At 40.6% G+C, this 16,191-nt stretch overlaps 1 protein-coding gene across 1 annotated transcript in view; it reads left to right on the top strand.

The window, feature by feature from the left end:
* The first annotated feature begins 3,624 nt into the window (after nt 1-3,624).
* Nucleotides 3,625-16,191, top strand: part of ptk2aa (protein tyrosine kinase 2aa) — a 41,201-nt gene continuing 28,634 nt past the window's right edge. The window contains exons 1-7 of the mRNA XM_034892773.1: nt 3,625-4,528; nt 5,350-5,594; nt 7,296-7,465; nt 10,711-10,798; nt 10,989-11,068; nt 11,266-11,328; nt 13,603-13,657. Coding sequence (XP_034748664.1) covers nt 4,405-4,528; nt 5,350-5,594; nt 7,296-7,465; nt 10,711-10,798; nt 10,989-11,068; nt 11,266-11,328; nt 13,603-13,657 — 825 coding nt within the window. The 5' untranslated portion in view covers nt 3,625-4,404. The remainder of the gene's footprint in view (nt 4,529-5,349; nt 5,595-7,295; nt 7,466-10,710; nt 10,799-10,988; nt 11,069-11,265; nt 11,329-13,602; nt 13,658-16,191) is intronic.

Here is a 16,191-nt window from a genome sequence, read left to right as displayed (position 1 = left end):
TAGCACACCCCTGTCTGTCTGCCTCACTCTCCCGGCGCTGCAAGGCTTCAGTCGAGCTGACAGCAGGCTCGGGAACACATCCACAGTCAGCCCCCAGCCAGCTAGCAGCTAGCACTTAGCTAACTCCGGGGCTAAGCACACTACCTGCAGTTTATTTAACCGTTGGGAAACAGACCCAAGCACCCGAGTCAGAACATTAGCCAAATAACGTTACACCTCCGTTAACTAAAATGCCAACGCAAAAGAGGCCCAAGATATCGGATATCCGGCAGAAATGAGTCAAATATGGTGGATTTTCTGGTGGCAACGGAGCAATCCCGGAAGTGGAACGTCAATAACTACTGTCCTCCCCTCACAGCATGAATGCCCAAACATTTCCCAGTCAGCTTCGTAGTCTAAAAAATAAAGCTTCTGCATGTCTCCGGTGGGGGTAAATCATGTACATAACAATGGTATATTGTTTTTTATTTATTTTTTCAAATCAATCTATGTTGCTATTAAGATAAAGTAAAATTATCTGAGAACACGTGCTATGTAATTCAGTGGCTCATAATCAAACACACCAGCCCACTCTATTTTTTTCTGTTTCTCTTGCAGATATTTCCAGGATTGCCTATTACACAGGTGAGTAGCTGACCCTGAGTGATTTGTACGCACCTGCCACGGCACTGCTAATCTCTCAGCGGCTTCTTCAATCACACATTCCGAGTCTATAGCATCTTAAGTGTGATCAGGTTACCACAATAGAGGAAGAGCATTAGTGTGAAACTCCATTAAATAGCCTTGGGAATAGTTTGATTAAACAATCTCACATTGACCACTTACTAGCCTTTTGTTTTGTTTCTGGAGCTTTTAACCACGTCATCACTAGCTAATTAAAATCCTCTCAGTTGTCATGGAGTTTGTTTAGTTGTTGTCATGTGACCTAAGTTTCACGTTTTAAATCCTGTGACGACAACTAAAACAATGTTGTGACGTCCGAGCCTGCATGAAATTTGTGGGTGAAGACATGGGGTGGGAATCAACAGGCCCCGCAATAACAACCCTTACGTATGTCACAATGACATATTGTTGCGATTTTAAACATATTGAGATATATTGCAACGTATTTCTTTTATCTATTTTTTAATATAGACCATGAGATGCAGTTGAAATCTCCGGAAATGTAAATTAGTATTAGGTGGACCTTGAGTTAAGGTTATTTTATCAAAGATCAACACTTTTATTTAGAAATATATTGTTTTATGGAAGAACAAGTATGCTTATAAGATTACTCTGTCGACTATACCTATAGTGTGTTGAGGAAAAACTAAATTAAATGCAACTCTTCATGTAGAAAAATTGCTTTTCAAAAAATCAAAAAGTCTGAACATGCTCTGGGCTAAATCACAGTCATGAGTTATGAATCAGTCATGGCATCATGCCCTGAAAGAAGGCCTTGCTGGCCAGTTATATCAGATAAATTAAGTTGCCAGTGTCCTGCAATTCTCATTTGTTGCCAGCTGGGAGGAAGCAAGAGAATAACAATGGAATTTTCAAGACAGAAGCAAAGTTGGACAGGATGTTCAAGGGGAATGTGTGTGTGTGTGTGTGTGTGTGTGTGTGTGTGTGTGTGTGTGTGTGTGTGTGTGTGTGTGTGTGTGTGTGTGTGTGTGCGCCAATGTTTTTGTTCACTTATTTAAAATGATGTTTTGCTCCTTCACGCCTTAAGTGATGACTTTAAGGTGTGGTCTTTATTGGTATGATCACTCCATAGGCTTCAGATGCTACATTGGACCACTGACATAATCTATTTATTTGATTAGCAAGGCCAGAGGTGATGCACTTCATCAGTGCAAGTCATTAGTACAACTTGGATAAGATCACATTAAACTGTTGATGCCAACAACTACTTGACTCAGACACAGAAAGAAATGGAATTTGGACTTTCAATAGTTTTTATTAATTTTTCAAATTAAAAATATAAAAACTCCCCTGCAGACATTATTGATACATCCTCCCATCCACATCCAGGTTAAAACAAAGAACTAAGGAACCATTACAAGCTCATTACTGTATTGATAGAGGGGAGCTGTGTTGACATTGTCAGTAGTTAAAGGAGCTCTGACTGTAAATGACCTTTTGACATGAGTCATATGGGTATGAAAATCCCCGGCAAAACTTTTGTTACATGTCGTTCTGAAAGGGTCAGCACCAAAAGAGCAATGCAGTAAAGTAAAGAGTGATGCTGATTATATGCAGGAAAACACTGTTTGAATTTACAAAATAAACAATACATTTGTAATTCGAATAGCATTTGAAATGTAACTTCTAGGCATGTTTACAAAGGACCTTTTACACGTTTACCTGCATCGTTGAATTTGTTTTTGCATTTAGTAGATTATGTGTGTTTGTGTGTGAGAGAGAGATTCCCATTCATGGCGACATCCGGCCCTCTGACAAAAGGCTTTCAAAAGTGTACACACACACACACACACACACACACACACACACTACTAAAACCCCCTGCTCCCACCAGATCTTCATAACAATGGCCAATGCCTGATATGGAGCACAAATTAAAGGAAACCCACATGTGCACACACACACTTCCACAACCACACACAACCAAAGTACCATGAAGGTTTCACGTTTCTGTGACTTTGCTGGGTGCTTTTGTGTGTGTTCAGTAACTGGCTGAGGCCTGTTCAGTTCTTTAGTCAATGTGTTCAGCCATTTAAATATCCATTTGATTATTGGAGGCTGGCATCTGGTCAGCAGCAACAGTCACGATGATTGTGCCACTCGCAGGTAAGGATGTTGTAGGCACGTTGCTTTGGAGATGAGATGAGTACACGCAGAATGACTTTAATGTGCAGTGTGAAGTATGATTTTCATTTTATGTATTTATTTCATCATGGACAATATGTATAGGAAGAAGGATGTGTAATCTGTGCAAGATCAGGGGAGGTTGTCCATTTGACTTAAACTGTATTTGGCAAAGGGTTGAGAGGTCCTTCCTCAAGAAAATGTTAATATTTTCAATAATTATTTTGTTGTTGCAATTTCCAATCGTTATACACCATTATTATTATCACCATATATTTCCTAAACATTGGAAAGGCAAGAGCAAATAATGAATAACACTCAAAGCTTAAAGACAAAACTTGCTAAAGAAGTCCACTGGCGACCAGCTACACTCATTTACAATCATAAGTTAGTTTTATTTTCAGACATCTGGCTTACTGTAGGCGGTGGCCAAAATGGCTTGGCTGAGAGATAATTGGGTGGAAAACCCGGGTCTTGAACTTTCAATGGGCTGCGAGAGTAGTTTATACAGTGGAGATGATTAAGATGAAACACTGTAGATGAGTCTGAGTAGTTAGTTATTTTTCCTATTGTCTTCTCTTTCTTTGAGTTGCATTTGTGATGGTAGCCATACAACATAGGGCTGTTCTGAGGTCAGCTTTCTAAACAGAAGCAAAAGTTTTTCTTCTTCCATAGAACACAAGAGACTAGTAAGTTTAGCATATTAATAGTTTCTAGCTCCTCCCTCCAGAAGCCCCCCGCCCCCCCGCTCTCTCTCGCTCTCTTTCATTCTCCGCTCAACTTTCTTTCAGTTGTGTGGCTCAGTCCACTTTCCCTCTCGTTCATCCTGAAACCATCACTACATATTACTTTCTCTCTCTTTGTCCCACTGTATGTTTCCGTTGTTTTTTCTGGCTCACTAGTTTCTCTCACTTTCTTTTTCCAAGAGAAGAAGATAACTTTTTGTTTGTTTATTACTGAGCACAGTATTTATCTCTCCTTCTCTGTGACCACTAACCAAACTGAATGTCCTATGTATCAGCCTTGTACTGGAAGTCGAATTGGGCAGTGAACTTTTGCAGGGGGCAGTCTTCTCACCATCACAGGGACTCCGCTGAGTGAAATAACCCAAAACCTCCCTTGAGCGATGGTCGTTTGACTCTTCCACGGCAACTGCGTAACTATGGAGTGCAGGCATGGGGCAGAAACTTGGCAAAAAACAAACAGTCTGTTTTCATCTGAGAGGGGCAGCTGAAGAGTAACTTTAAAGTGGACTGAAAAAGAAGAGGAGGGACGTTTGTAGCTTTCTTTCCATTGCTGGGGAATGAATGTTCAGCTGCAGATGACAGGAATGGATAAAGAATACAAAGAGAGAAGTTTTTTTTTTACATGTTTTTTTTGTAGCATCTTCACACTCTATACAATGTGTCAATGGAAGAGAAAATTTGCCTTTTTAAGGATTACCGCTGTGGAAGTAACTGCTGGTTATCAAAGCTGTCGACAATAGCAGGAGTGTGTGTGTCGTAGTGTTTTGGTTATGTGAGCGTGTTCTGGCAGTTGTGTCAGGACCTTGGTGTGTGTGCGTATTTATGTAGCTTTTGCAATTCAGTGTGTGTGATGCGTGGCTGTGAGACCACTAGCTGTCTATCTGTCCTTCGGGCCGACAGACACAGGGAGGGACAGACATGTGTTTCCATGGCAATGAGCGGCTGTAGCCCCTTCCCCATGTGTTGGGATAGAGGTATAAATGAAATCTCTTTAACACACACACACACGCACATCCATGTGATTGGTTGATATAAGAATTTATCTTAGGCAAAGTAACATATTTATCTTGCTGTGATATATCCCTCAACAACTTTGGACTCTTTCGTGTGTGTGTGTGTGTGCGTGTGCGTGTGCGTGTGCGTGTGTGAACGCGTCCGTACGCATCCGCTCTCTCTTTCTTTCAGGTGTAATTACCTGCTAGAACATATCAATTTTCCTTTAATGGGGTAGAGAGGATGAGAAGCACTGGACGTAAGGGAAGTAGAAAAAGAGAGAGTGAAAGAGATTTCAATTTTTTTCCTACACAGCTTGCACACACGCATGCAAAAACACACATCTTGTACACTCTTAAACACAGACACAATGGGAGGTAGTTCTTGACAGGCATTCCCGGATAAAGTTACTGTGAAATTCCAGGAAGTGTGCCAATGTCACAACTTAATTTTCAGGAAAAACGTCAGCCTGAGGTGATTGTCTTTGTGTCATAGAAACAGGTGCTTACATATTGAGCCTTGACCCTGACTCTCTTCATTTCTCTCTCTGGTATTAAGTTGTTCAGTGTTTTTCATCTTCCCAAAGAACTATTTTGCCAAAGAACTTAGGATTCAAGTCCACAACATTACAAGCACATTAGAGAAGAGGAGAAAACATGTAGCATCAGTCACTAATAGTATTTCTCCTATATATGTGTAAACTATCATAGGAAGCATTAAGATAAATAAATAAAGACATTCTCTTCTGATTCCTCTCTATTCTTTTTCATCAATGTCTGATTTGCTCTCTTCTCCTGCCCAGAATATGACAGACACCTAGCAGCAACAGTGTCGGCTGGGAAAACCATGGCGACAGCCTACTTGGACCCCAACCTGAACCAGGCCCTCCTGGGAGGCGCCAAGTCACGGCTGAGCGCGGGGGGGTCAGACCGAACCATGGCCGGCTCCGTGGACAGGGTTCTGAAAGTCTTCCATCACTTTGAGACCAACACTGAACACAGCTGCTGGTCCTCCAATATCCGATATGGAGATGCAACCGATGTCAGGGTAAGAAGAACCACACCCATTACGTCCCACCATGTACTTAATGTCTATATTGTGACAAAATACTCAGTCTGTGGCACATTTACAAGCCTATTTGTTTCTCATGAAGACGTAAATCTTAAAGAATGGGTTCCAAGTATAGAGCTTGATTTTTAAACAAGACTAACAGTCCACAGCCATGCTAGCAGCTCCGTGAGGCTGTACTTAGGCACAGTGGTGGTTATATAGTAATGCTAATGTCAGCACTAACATGCTAACATGCTGATTTTAGCAGGTAATATTTATCAAGTTCACCTTCTTAGTTTGCGTGTTAGCATGCTAACATTTTCAAATTAGATTAAAGACAAAGTACACCTGGAACTGATGAGAATATCAATGGTTTTGCAGGTATTTGGTCATATACCAAGTATTGGACAAATAACATTTTTGACAATCATCACCAAATTTATCATGTGGTGAAAATTAGTGCTTTTATCAAATTTCATGGCAATCCATTTAGTAGTCAAAACATTCACTTAAAATCACAAATGCCGAACTTGTGATGACGCTAGAGGAAATGGAGTCACCAGCGTCAGGAGGATCCATCCTCTGGGGACAGATAATGTCTGTAATAAATGTCATGGCAATCCATCAAATGGTTGTTGAGATTTTTCTGTCTGAACCAAAGTGGCGGACTGATGACATTGCCATCCTTAGAGCAAAGCCGCTGGCATTGCTACGTAAACATGATAAAACGGGAAAAAGCATTTGATGGGGACTATTTTCAGCTGCACATTTTACCATTATTCTACTAAAACTTAACAGTAGAACTTTCACGATGGTAATATTTGGTGCTCATTTGGCCCCCATTGCCCCCTTATGTAGCAAAAGGGGACGTTTTGCTGTTTGTCCTCAGCTCAAGTTCCTAGCTGTCTGCTCTGATAAAGGACAGAGTACTTTGCTAGCAAATACAAATAACCTCAGGGGTGTGTGTGTGTGTGTGTGTGTGTGTGTGTGTCTGTGTGTGTGTCTATGTGTGTGTCTGTCTGTCTGTCTGTCTGTCTGTCTGTTTACTTGCTTGCGCATATAGCAGTGTGCTTTTAGATCCACTCCCATGATGTACACACTACTTATCACTGCTCAAACTTTAGTGATCATACAGGACACGTCACTGCACATCTTCTCTCCTCACTTTCTCCTTCAGTATCTGGGTCAGACCCCCTAGTGATTCGCAGCTCATGGTTCTGTGAGCATTATCGTGCATGTGTGTATAATGTCTGTCAACTTGTTTGGGTGGGAACGTCATGTTAAATCACTTGAATTCACCTACACACACACACACACGCATAGACTCATGGCCTAATTGACCTGATGTATGAGCACAGTTGGCACACTAAGAAACGACAGACTGACTTTATAAACTGGCTGACTGTTTTTGTCCACTGGGCATCTCTGTTTTATTTAGCACTCACCACACTGATACATACATTTGTCAGGTCACCACAACTAGTACAGTAGCCCCGTAGATAAAGGGGCACATTGTTTTGTGATTCAGCCCAATTTAGCATTATACATCAGTGCTAAAAGTAATTTCTGCAGAATTTCTACTTTAGTCTTAAATAATGTTGTTTAGTGAATAGTGTTGAGTGTAACTGGGCAGGGGACGTGGTTTAAAAAAAGAAGAAGAAAGAAAGTATAACAACATTGTTCACTCTTTGTCAACAGGGAATCATCCAGAAGATTCTGGACATCCACAAAGTGCGCTGGACGTCTTGTTTTGGCCTGCGTCTCAGCAACAGCCAATCCAGAGACCAGGTGCACTGGCTCCACCCCGATATGGGCGTGTCCCACGTCAGAGAAAAATATGACCAGTCGCGACCAAACGAGGAGTGGAGGTGAGAGAAGTGTGTGTGTGTGTGTGTATCATCTTTTGAACTTTGTGTTTGAAAAGGCCAATGAAGGATATTGAATATTCTATCAATTACAGTAAGCTGAAGCTTGTTCAGTATTACTTACTGCTGAGGGCTGCAATTGCATAGTGGTTGTGAAAGTGCTCAGACCAGATTTCTATGTACAGACAGGAGTGTGGGAAGGGTTGTGAGCATAAACCTTGGGCATTAGCATGCCTAGCAGGCTAACAACAGCAGTTCGCAAATTTTTCAAACCATACAGCTTCGGATTAGCTCATCAGTGTCAAAGCCATGTAGTTATATAAATGAGGACATTAACAATTAATATGTCATAAACAAGAGGTCTCATCGTTAATCTTAAATTTGCTGGACATTGTCAAAGTTTAATCAGACTAAACTCTGCACACAGAGGAAAAGATGGGGTCAGTTTGTCAAGTCACATATGTACTGTTCATCTACGTTATCACATTACATCTGACCACCTCATGTTTCATGTTCTAAGAAGCCAGTTGTCCACCTTTAATCATGACTGAGCCTTTGACATGGAAGATTACTGTGAGAGAAAGTGACCTAAACAAGCATCTTTAAAGGAGAATTCCGGTCAATTTTAACACGTAGCTCTGCTATTTGTAAATTTGGAGTGCTGTCAGTAGAGGAAAAAAATGAAAACAATCAGTGTTGTCTATGCTGAGTTATCCTCCTGCTAGGGTTAGCACCCAAAAGGCTTAAACAGGGCAAGTTCTAAACTGGTTTTTAGCCTCTAAACATGCTTGAAATGTCAAGACATGCTTAAATGGCAAGACTACACAAATGGTGTAGACAGCACCTATTGATTTAATTTTTCATGCTACTGAAAGCACTCCAAATTTACAAACAACAGAGCTAAGTATTGAAAGTGACCGGAATCCTCCTTTAAGGCTTAAGCAGGGAATGACTACAAAATAAAAACCTCCGTAGACAAAACATTTTATTGAAACTTTTGTGACCAATACTGTATATGTCAAAATCTAAGCTTTGTCTAGGAAGTGATTAGCAAACTCTGAGTAACAAACTCAGATTCATATGTACATTTCTTAAATCATGCACGGTAATGTTCATGCAAATTTTTGGATTGATGATCGGTTTAAAATCGAATCGTTGGCCTCTCACTTGGGATCGTATCATGAGGTGCACAGAGATTCCAGCCCCTAGTGTGCAGGAACTTGAGGAAAGAACAAGAAGAAAAGCTGTGAGGTTTCACTATATAACCAGTTTCCTTGATGTTAAACGTGACTTATTAGTCAAAGTCACAGTCTCCTCAAACAGCTAGCTTCAGCAATCTGCCCTATTGTACACCAAAATAGAAGAAGTGATTTATTGCATGAAAAATAGTGCCAGCCGTCTGTTTTATGGTGATGGGAGGTCATGTCTGTGTGTGTGGTGGCATGTGGTTGAGTTGGTTTGGCAGTTTGAATGTTAATTCACTGATATATATATATTACATGTATCGTGGCTGTCTGGGTGCTAATGCTATTGTGAGGTAGAGACCTTTTCCACTGTGGACATAAAAAGAGAGAACCATATGCATGCTTTGTCTGACTTAGTCACCAACTCTGTGTCTCTCCTCCACTGATTTTGCATTCAGTCTTCTTATTTGCATTCTCGCCTCCTTTCGTCTCTGCCTCTCCCAACTCCTCTAATCCTCTCTTCTTCTCCTTCTCATCATCCTCGCTTTAATCATGTCTTCTCTTTGATTGATTTGATCTAATGCGTTTTAGTTGAATCAACATCCGTCTTCCTTTCCTCTGCTCTCCACTTGGTTCTTAAATTGATTTATTTTGATGTTTTTGACACATAGAAGACGACCCTAACATATCACTGTATCCCAACATTTCCTTCCAGTGGATACAGAAGCTGACATATTTTGAACAGTATGAAGGCCTACCATACATGAGAAGACTGTACGGACTTTGAAAAGTCTCACACCGTCTCACATCTAACATCAAAGATTGTCATAATATGTCTGAGGGATAATACTGGGAATCTTGCAGGGTCACACATTACAACACTACAACTAATAACGTCGTTTAAATGACGTCAAAGCGTGGTTAGCCCAAAATCTTTTAAAACTAAATGAGAGTAAAACTGAGATCATGCAGTTTGGCCCCATTAACTCTACGATAAACTTGGGCCCCCTCAGTGATTTTGTGCATCCTGTTGTAACTAACCTTGGGGTAAAAATAGACAGTGATTTTAAACTTGACAAACAAATAAATGCAGTTGTGAATTCTAGTTTTTATCATTTTCGTCTTTTAGCCAAAGTCAAACCGTTTTTGTCTTTTAACAGTTTTGAACAAGCTATACATGCTTTTATTTCTTCTCGATTAGACTACCGTAATACACTTTATTTCGGTATAAGTCACAAAGCACTTTCACGCTTACAGTTAGTCCAAAATTCGGCAGCACGTCTTTTAACTGGAACTAAAAAGCGCGCTCATATAAGTGCAATTCTTGCTTCATTGCAAAACAAGATTTTATTGTTTGTTTTTAAAGCTGTGAACGTACTGGCCCCAACATATATCTCAGACCTCATCCAGATTTATAGGCCGGCGCGGTCACTGAGGTCAGAGAGCCGGCTCCAGCTTGTGGTCCCAAAGACGAGACTTAAAACTCGGGGGGACAGGGCTTTTTCTGTGGTTGGACCTAAACTCTGGAATGCTCTGCCCCTCCATGTCCGAAAAGCCCCAACAGTTGAGTGTTTTAAGTCTCGTCTTAAGACACATTTTTATTCTTTGGCTTTTAACTCCATGTGAGTTGTGTGGTCCTCTGATGGCTCTCACTGTTTTATTGTATTTTAGTATTTATTATTTTTATCTATTTTTTATCTTTTTAAACCAGATGCTCTTATTTTGTTTTACAATATTTTACATTAATTGTTTTGTATGTTTGAGTTTTCTGTGCAGCACTTTGGTAACTTTGTGTTTGTAAAATGTGCTATACAAATAAAGTGGATTGGATTGGATTGTCAAATGGGAAAAACTGAGTTTAATGGCCACATTACACCCAATGATTGAGATGACGGGAGTGCGCCCCAACTCGAGCAAAACTCCCATGATTTGATTCCAATGTTGGAAATTAGTCTGTGACAGTGGAATCGTTTGGAAGAGTTGTTTGGTGTAAGGTCGGCACAAGTTGGGAAAATGGTATTGTACATAACAAACTCACTCCCCCTTTCTTCTTGTCCACTGTAGGTATGAGTTAAGGATCCGGTATCTTCCAAAGGGCTTTGTGCAACAGTTTACAGAAGACAAACCTACACTCAACTACTTCTACCACCAGGTACACACACAAACAAAACACTAATACAAACATTTGATTTCCTGCCAGCAGCTAGCCAGAACTGAGACTATGGCACTGCTTGTGTGTTTGCATTTAGGAAATCTAGGTCAGAAGGTGTGCATGTCTATCTGTGTGTGAGATACATAGCTTGCCATTTATTGTTTGTAAATGTAAATATTTAAATTTTCAGGTGAAGAATGACTACATGACAGAGATTGGCGAACAAGTGGAACAAGATGTAGCTCTCAAACTGGGCTGTCTAGAAATCAGGTGGGATTTCTTTTTTCTTTTTTTCACACTACTAAAGGGAGGCGTTCTTTTACTACTTATACTGCATACGTCAAGATTTGTTATTCTTTTATGTTATGTTCCCTGGCTATTCTCTTTTTACAGCGTACGTGCATGTGTGTGTATGTGTGGACTGTATCTGACCATGCCCTCTCCCTGTTCTCCTGGTTTGATTTCAGGAGGTTTTTCAAAGAGATGAGAGGAAACGCCTTGGACAAGAAATCCAACTATGAACTATTGGAGTAAGTATTTTCTTCATGAGCCAATTGCTGCAGCAGCTCATAACCTCTCTGGTACATTACATCCTTGCTCTACCTGGAAATATCAGATCAGAAAAACGACACAGCATCTCCGTTTTTGGTACGGCCTTTATATGCAGTTCCTAGAAATATGGATACGTGAAAAAACAATAAACAGAATTTAATAACAGTACAAAAGTCTGGAAACATGTAACAGTTGTTCTATAGTTCTGTTGCAGTCCAACTTTGACTCTACGTGTTTTTAAATTTACTAGTGCGAAGAAAGTCTACAGTCTAGCTACAATTATCATTTTTGAACACGGTGTTTATTCAGCACCCGATCATGTAGATGTAATACTATTTTTTGTAGATTAATTTGGGTCGTTTAGCTCTCTCGGCTGCTCCAGGGTCCATCATCAGCTCCCTGGTAGATGGATGTCGATGAGGAACATTAACAAGCTCTGGTCCTAACAAGGCTTGGCTCTAACATAGTCGGATTCTAATGAGATGCCCTATTCCAATGAGGTCTTTCTTTCTGTCTATCAGCCTAACAAGCTCTTCAATTAATTGAAGAGAATGAACTCTGTCTCTTTCTCTCTCTTCTTCGTCCTTTCAGTCCTTCTCTGTTCTCTAGCGCTTGTCCTCTATTTTTGTCTGCTTTTCCCGTGCTCTCCCTCGCTTTGTTTTTTCTCCATGTCTCCCTTGCTGTCCCTCTCTGTTGATTGGAAAAGAAGAAGCTGTGTCATGCATATTTTAAACTAACAAGAGAGGGATAGGGAAAGTGCTGCCGGGGCTTTGGCTTCACCAAACTGAGAGTTGGCCATCGTGGCTCTTGTTGAGTTTCTGTGGTCGATCACCGCCCATAGATTCTGGGTAGTGTCTGTTATTTCACCTTATTTCACTTTTCTTTTTCAACAAATACCAAAAGGTAGAAGAGACCTTTTATTTTTAGTGGTTCCAGGATTTCCAAATATTTCCCTTTTTTTTATAATTTTTAAGGAGTTCTTTGGAAAGAGCTTCCTCTTTTGCATGTTCTTTGTAGGTTGCGCTAGCAATAACTTGGAGTTAATTAAGTGGAAGTGTGTACAAATTGAACACTATCTCTATTTTCCACATCATGTTTTACCAATAGCATAGTTCTTTCCAGGAAACCTTTTAGACATTATTAGGAGATTTAAAAGTACATAATAAAACACAGATTTGCATTAGTGTGACAATGGTAGACTAGTTTGATTTGTTTTCATTTCCACACTGTTGTTTGGTGTAGTATGACAGACTACTGGCTGTTTTTTTCAATTTATGCAGCCAATGGATATATGTTCATGTTGGAGATCAGCTGTTTGTATTTGGTTGTAATCCTTGTGGTTTGTTGGCTAATGCAACACGTTTAATCAGTTGGGCCTTCATCAGTGCTTGTTCATCGAGGTCGGCTTGGTGTGTCATCTTTCAGAGCTTTATGTTCTTTGTTTGTGCTTCTTCCTGCTCCTGTGAAGTGCACAACTTTGATTTTGAGAGGGAGAACAGTTTTAGGGGTTAAATCCAGCATGTGTTATACTTTTTATAGACAAAATGCACAGCCCTAATAGCAGCAAAGTAGTAGTATTTGTATGTGTGTTTGCCGCAGAGGAGAATATTTTCTACTGAGGCAAGCCTGGCAGTTTAGGCAGCTACATGGCAGCACTTTCACCTGGGATTTACAACTTACTTGACACCATCTGAACTGGCCTTCGTCTGAAATGCTAACACTGTAATAACACTATACTAATAATTCACAGATATTTGACCTATGATGGAGAAATAGGATGATGTAAGCTTTCTGCCTATTCCCTACTCTCTCCCTCAACTCGTTCCCTCCTCCTCCCCCTCTACTTTTCTTCTCTCCAGAGGAGTTATTAGCTAGCTTCCTGATTTAGCTCTGCACATCTTTCTTTTTCTCTGTTGTCTCCCTCTCTGTACTCCTCCGTGCCTCTCTCTATCTCTCTCTTGCGCTTTTTCCTTAGCCCCGTCTCTTAGGAAAAGATGAGTAGTGCTCTGTATGGGCCGCACTTAGTCATAGCTTTCTGTTTCTGTTTTCTGTTTCTTGTCTTCAGTTTTCTGTCCTGCCTAACTGTATCTGTCTATAGACTTTGTGCGGGAATTTCTCTACAGAAGAAAACACAAGCTGGTAAAATCAGATAAAGACAGAAGTGGTTGTCAATTAACATTCTTTTGTGTCATTATAGCACAATAATTATGCTGCTCTTTTCCTCTTGTATCTCTCTCTGTCTCTCTTTCCAGGAAAGATGTTGGTTTGAGGCGCTTTTTCCCTAAAGACCTGTTGGATTCTGTCAAGGTGAGATAAATGCCCTTATAATGGATATACAGTATTTTAGGTTGCTGCAACAAACACTGTATTCACTTTCTATTCTTAAATAAGAAGGTTTCTGACCTAAATGTGGGTGTCCTGGTAGGGGTGAGAGAGTAATGCTCTCCCCTCATTTAGCAGCTGCTATCATAGTGGCCCATCTGCTCCAATGGAGTTACTTAAACTAAAAGTAAGCAAAGCGCCTGGTTTATAGGCAGCTTCCTAGTGTAAGTGAATGTGCCCTTGAGCCAAGTTTCAGAAGGTGTTACTTGATGTGTTGTCAGGCCCAGGCTGACAAAATGTGAAGCAGTCCAAAGACTCAACACGATAGAAATAAAATCTTGGCCGACTTACCAGCACAGTTTAGGTGAATGGAGATAAATGAGAGAATATAGGAAAATATGATATTTTTTACCAGAGAACCTCTTAACATACAGATGAGTTTGATGAATGTACTGTTCACCAGTGAAGAAACTCTCATCGTAAGAGGAATAGTTTGATAATTTGGGAAATACACTCATACACTTTCTTGCCAAGAATTAGATGAGAAGATTGATAGCACTGTTGTGTCTGTCCAATAAATATAAGGGTACAACAAGCAACGGGTTAGCATAATTTAACACAAAGACTGGAAACCGGAAACCGCTAGCCAGGATTTGTACTGAAATTTAAATTTGTTGGTTATCACATCATCAGAATCATGCAGGTTTATTTTAACTTGGGGTTTGAACGCACATTAAATAAGCTTTTGAGTCAGAATTGAGTTTGAGTTAGAAGACAGTTATTTTTTCTTTTGGCAGATTTTGGTTGTGTATGTTTATATGTGATGGAGGGGTGTGCTTGCGGAGTCTGTGTCAGTGATAAATTTACGGCACGTGCGTGCGTGTGTGTGTGTGTGTGTGTGTGTGTGTGTGTGTGTGTGTGTGTTTGTGTGTGCGTGTGCGTGTGCAAGGCCCCAGTGACCCGAAAAGGTCTTGATGTCAGCATGCGGGCGGACAGATGCTCTGCAGAGGGAGGGAAACTGTGTGTGTGTGTGTGTGTGTGTGTGACCCTAAGGTCATTTTTAAACCCACTTTCTCTTTCCAACAATGAGGAGGGAGGAGGAGGTGTCAATGTGCGTCTCCTTTTAGGGTCCCCACCCCGTCTGTCCAGCCTCGCTGACTCCCCCCTCATCACTGACTTTACCTCTTCTCCTCTTTCTCTCTGTTTCTGCTTTTTTGGCAGATATGACAACACACACTCCCCTGAGTCCTGCTTTATAAGCCACGAAGATGCACTCAGTGACATATGTGCAGTTAAACATCCATTCATTGGCACACCTGACTTGATTATAGATGGCAGGACTGTACAATGGCTTATATTGATTTCCATTTGATTATATATGGTCACTTGGATGACAAAGAAATTGGGTGTTGAACGGTTGGTAGGACGAAAAAAGACGGGAAGTCTCTGACGTGTGTGTGTCTGTTTGTTTGTGTGTGTGTGTCTGTGTGTGTGTTTGTGTGTGCGCACGCGCTGGTGCACAGCTGTCATTTACGTTTCTGTTGTTTGCTCTGGTGAAAAAGAACCGTAGTCATTTAATGAGATTATTCACCCTCAATGGACTCTACTTCCATACACACACACACCAAACCTCAGAGCAGATGGCTGCAGTAGTAAACAGTGACTGATGTTAGCTGTGGTGAAAGCTTTATTGAGAGCAGAGTGTTCATTCATATTGATGGGCTAGGCAGCAGGTTTAGTAAAACTGACCTGTAGGAGATCAAAGTTTGGTCAACCAGCTTGAGCCGTGGAGTCCGTTTCATCATCAGATTGAGCACAAAATTATTTAGTGATACTAAAACTTCAGTATATTTCACAAGAAATTATTAGTTTTCATTTGAAGAAATATTTGCATTAAAGCAGACATTTTAAAGTATTTTGAAAGCATATATTAGTGCTGTTAGTTAAACGCGTTATTGTTATTAACCCATTTTAACGGAGTCCATTTTTTTATCGCAAGATTAACGTTCTTTTTGGCCTAGCAAACTTTGTCATTTTTTCTCATGCTGTTACAACAACTAGTAACGTTAGAAAACCATATTACACCGCACTGGATCTACCTAGACCGGAAACAAAACAACAGGGACACTTGTTTGGGCTTGCGAGCCGGCCAAAGAGTAGTAATATATCTGCAAGCTATTCGCTGTAGATCCAAATAGTTTTTATTTGAAGGGGGGGTCTTAATACGCCATCGTTGCAATAACGACTGTTATCTACCGGACCAAATAGCAACGCGGATTTTGGTGTCTTATTTAGGTACTTCAATTCCTCGGCTTCTCTCTGATATTCCTAAAACGGACATTAGAGGGAACTGAAAGATCGGCGCACTGGACGCTAGTTAACGCTACACTTAGCAGCAGGTGACGTTAGCCAACCGGTAGCTAGCAGCTGGAGTAAACATGGTTAAAATACTGTTGACAGGTAAAGTGTGTGTGTGTGTGTGTGTGTGTGTGTGTGTGTGTGTGTGTGTGTGTGTGTGT

The sequence above is a fragment of the Etheostoma cragini genome, chromosome 14 (genome assembly GCF_013103735.1).
Source record: "Etheostoma cragini isolate CJK2018 chromosome 14, CSU_Ecrag_1.0, whole genome shotgun sequence".
NCBI lineage: Eukaryota > Metazoa > Chordata > Actinopteri > Perciformes > Percidae > Etheostoma > Etheostoma cragini.
This window is presented reverse-complemented; position numbering and strand designations above follow the sequence as displayed.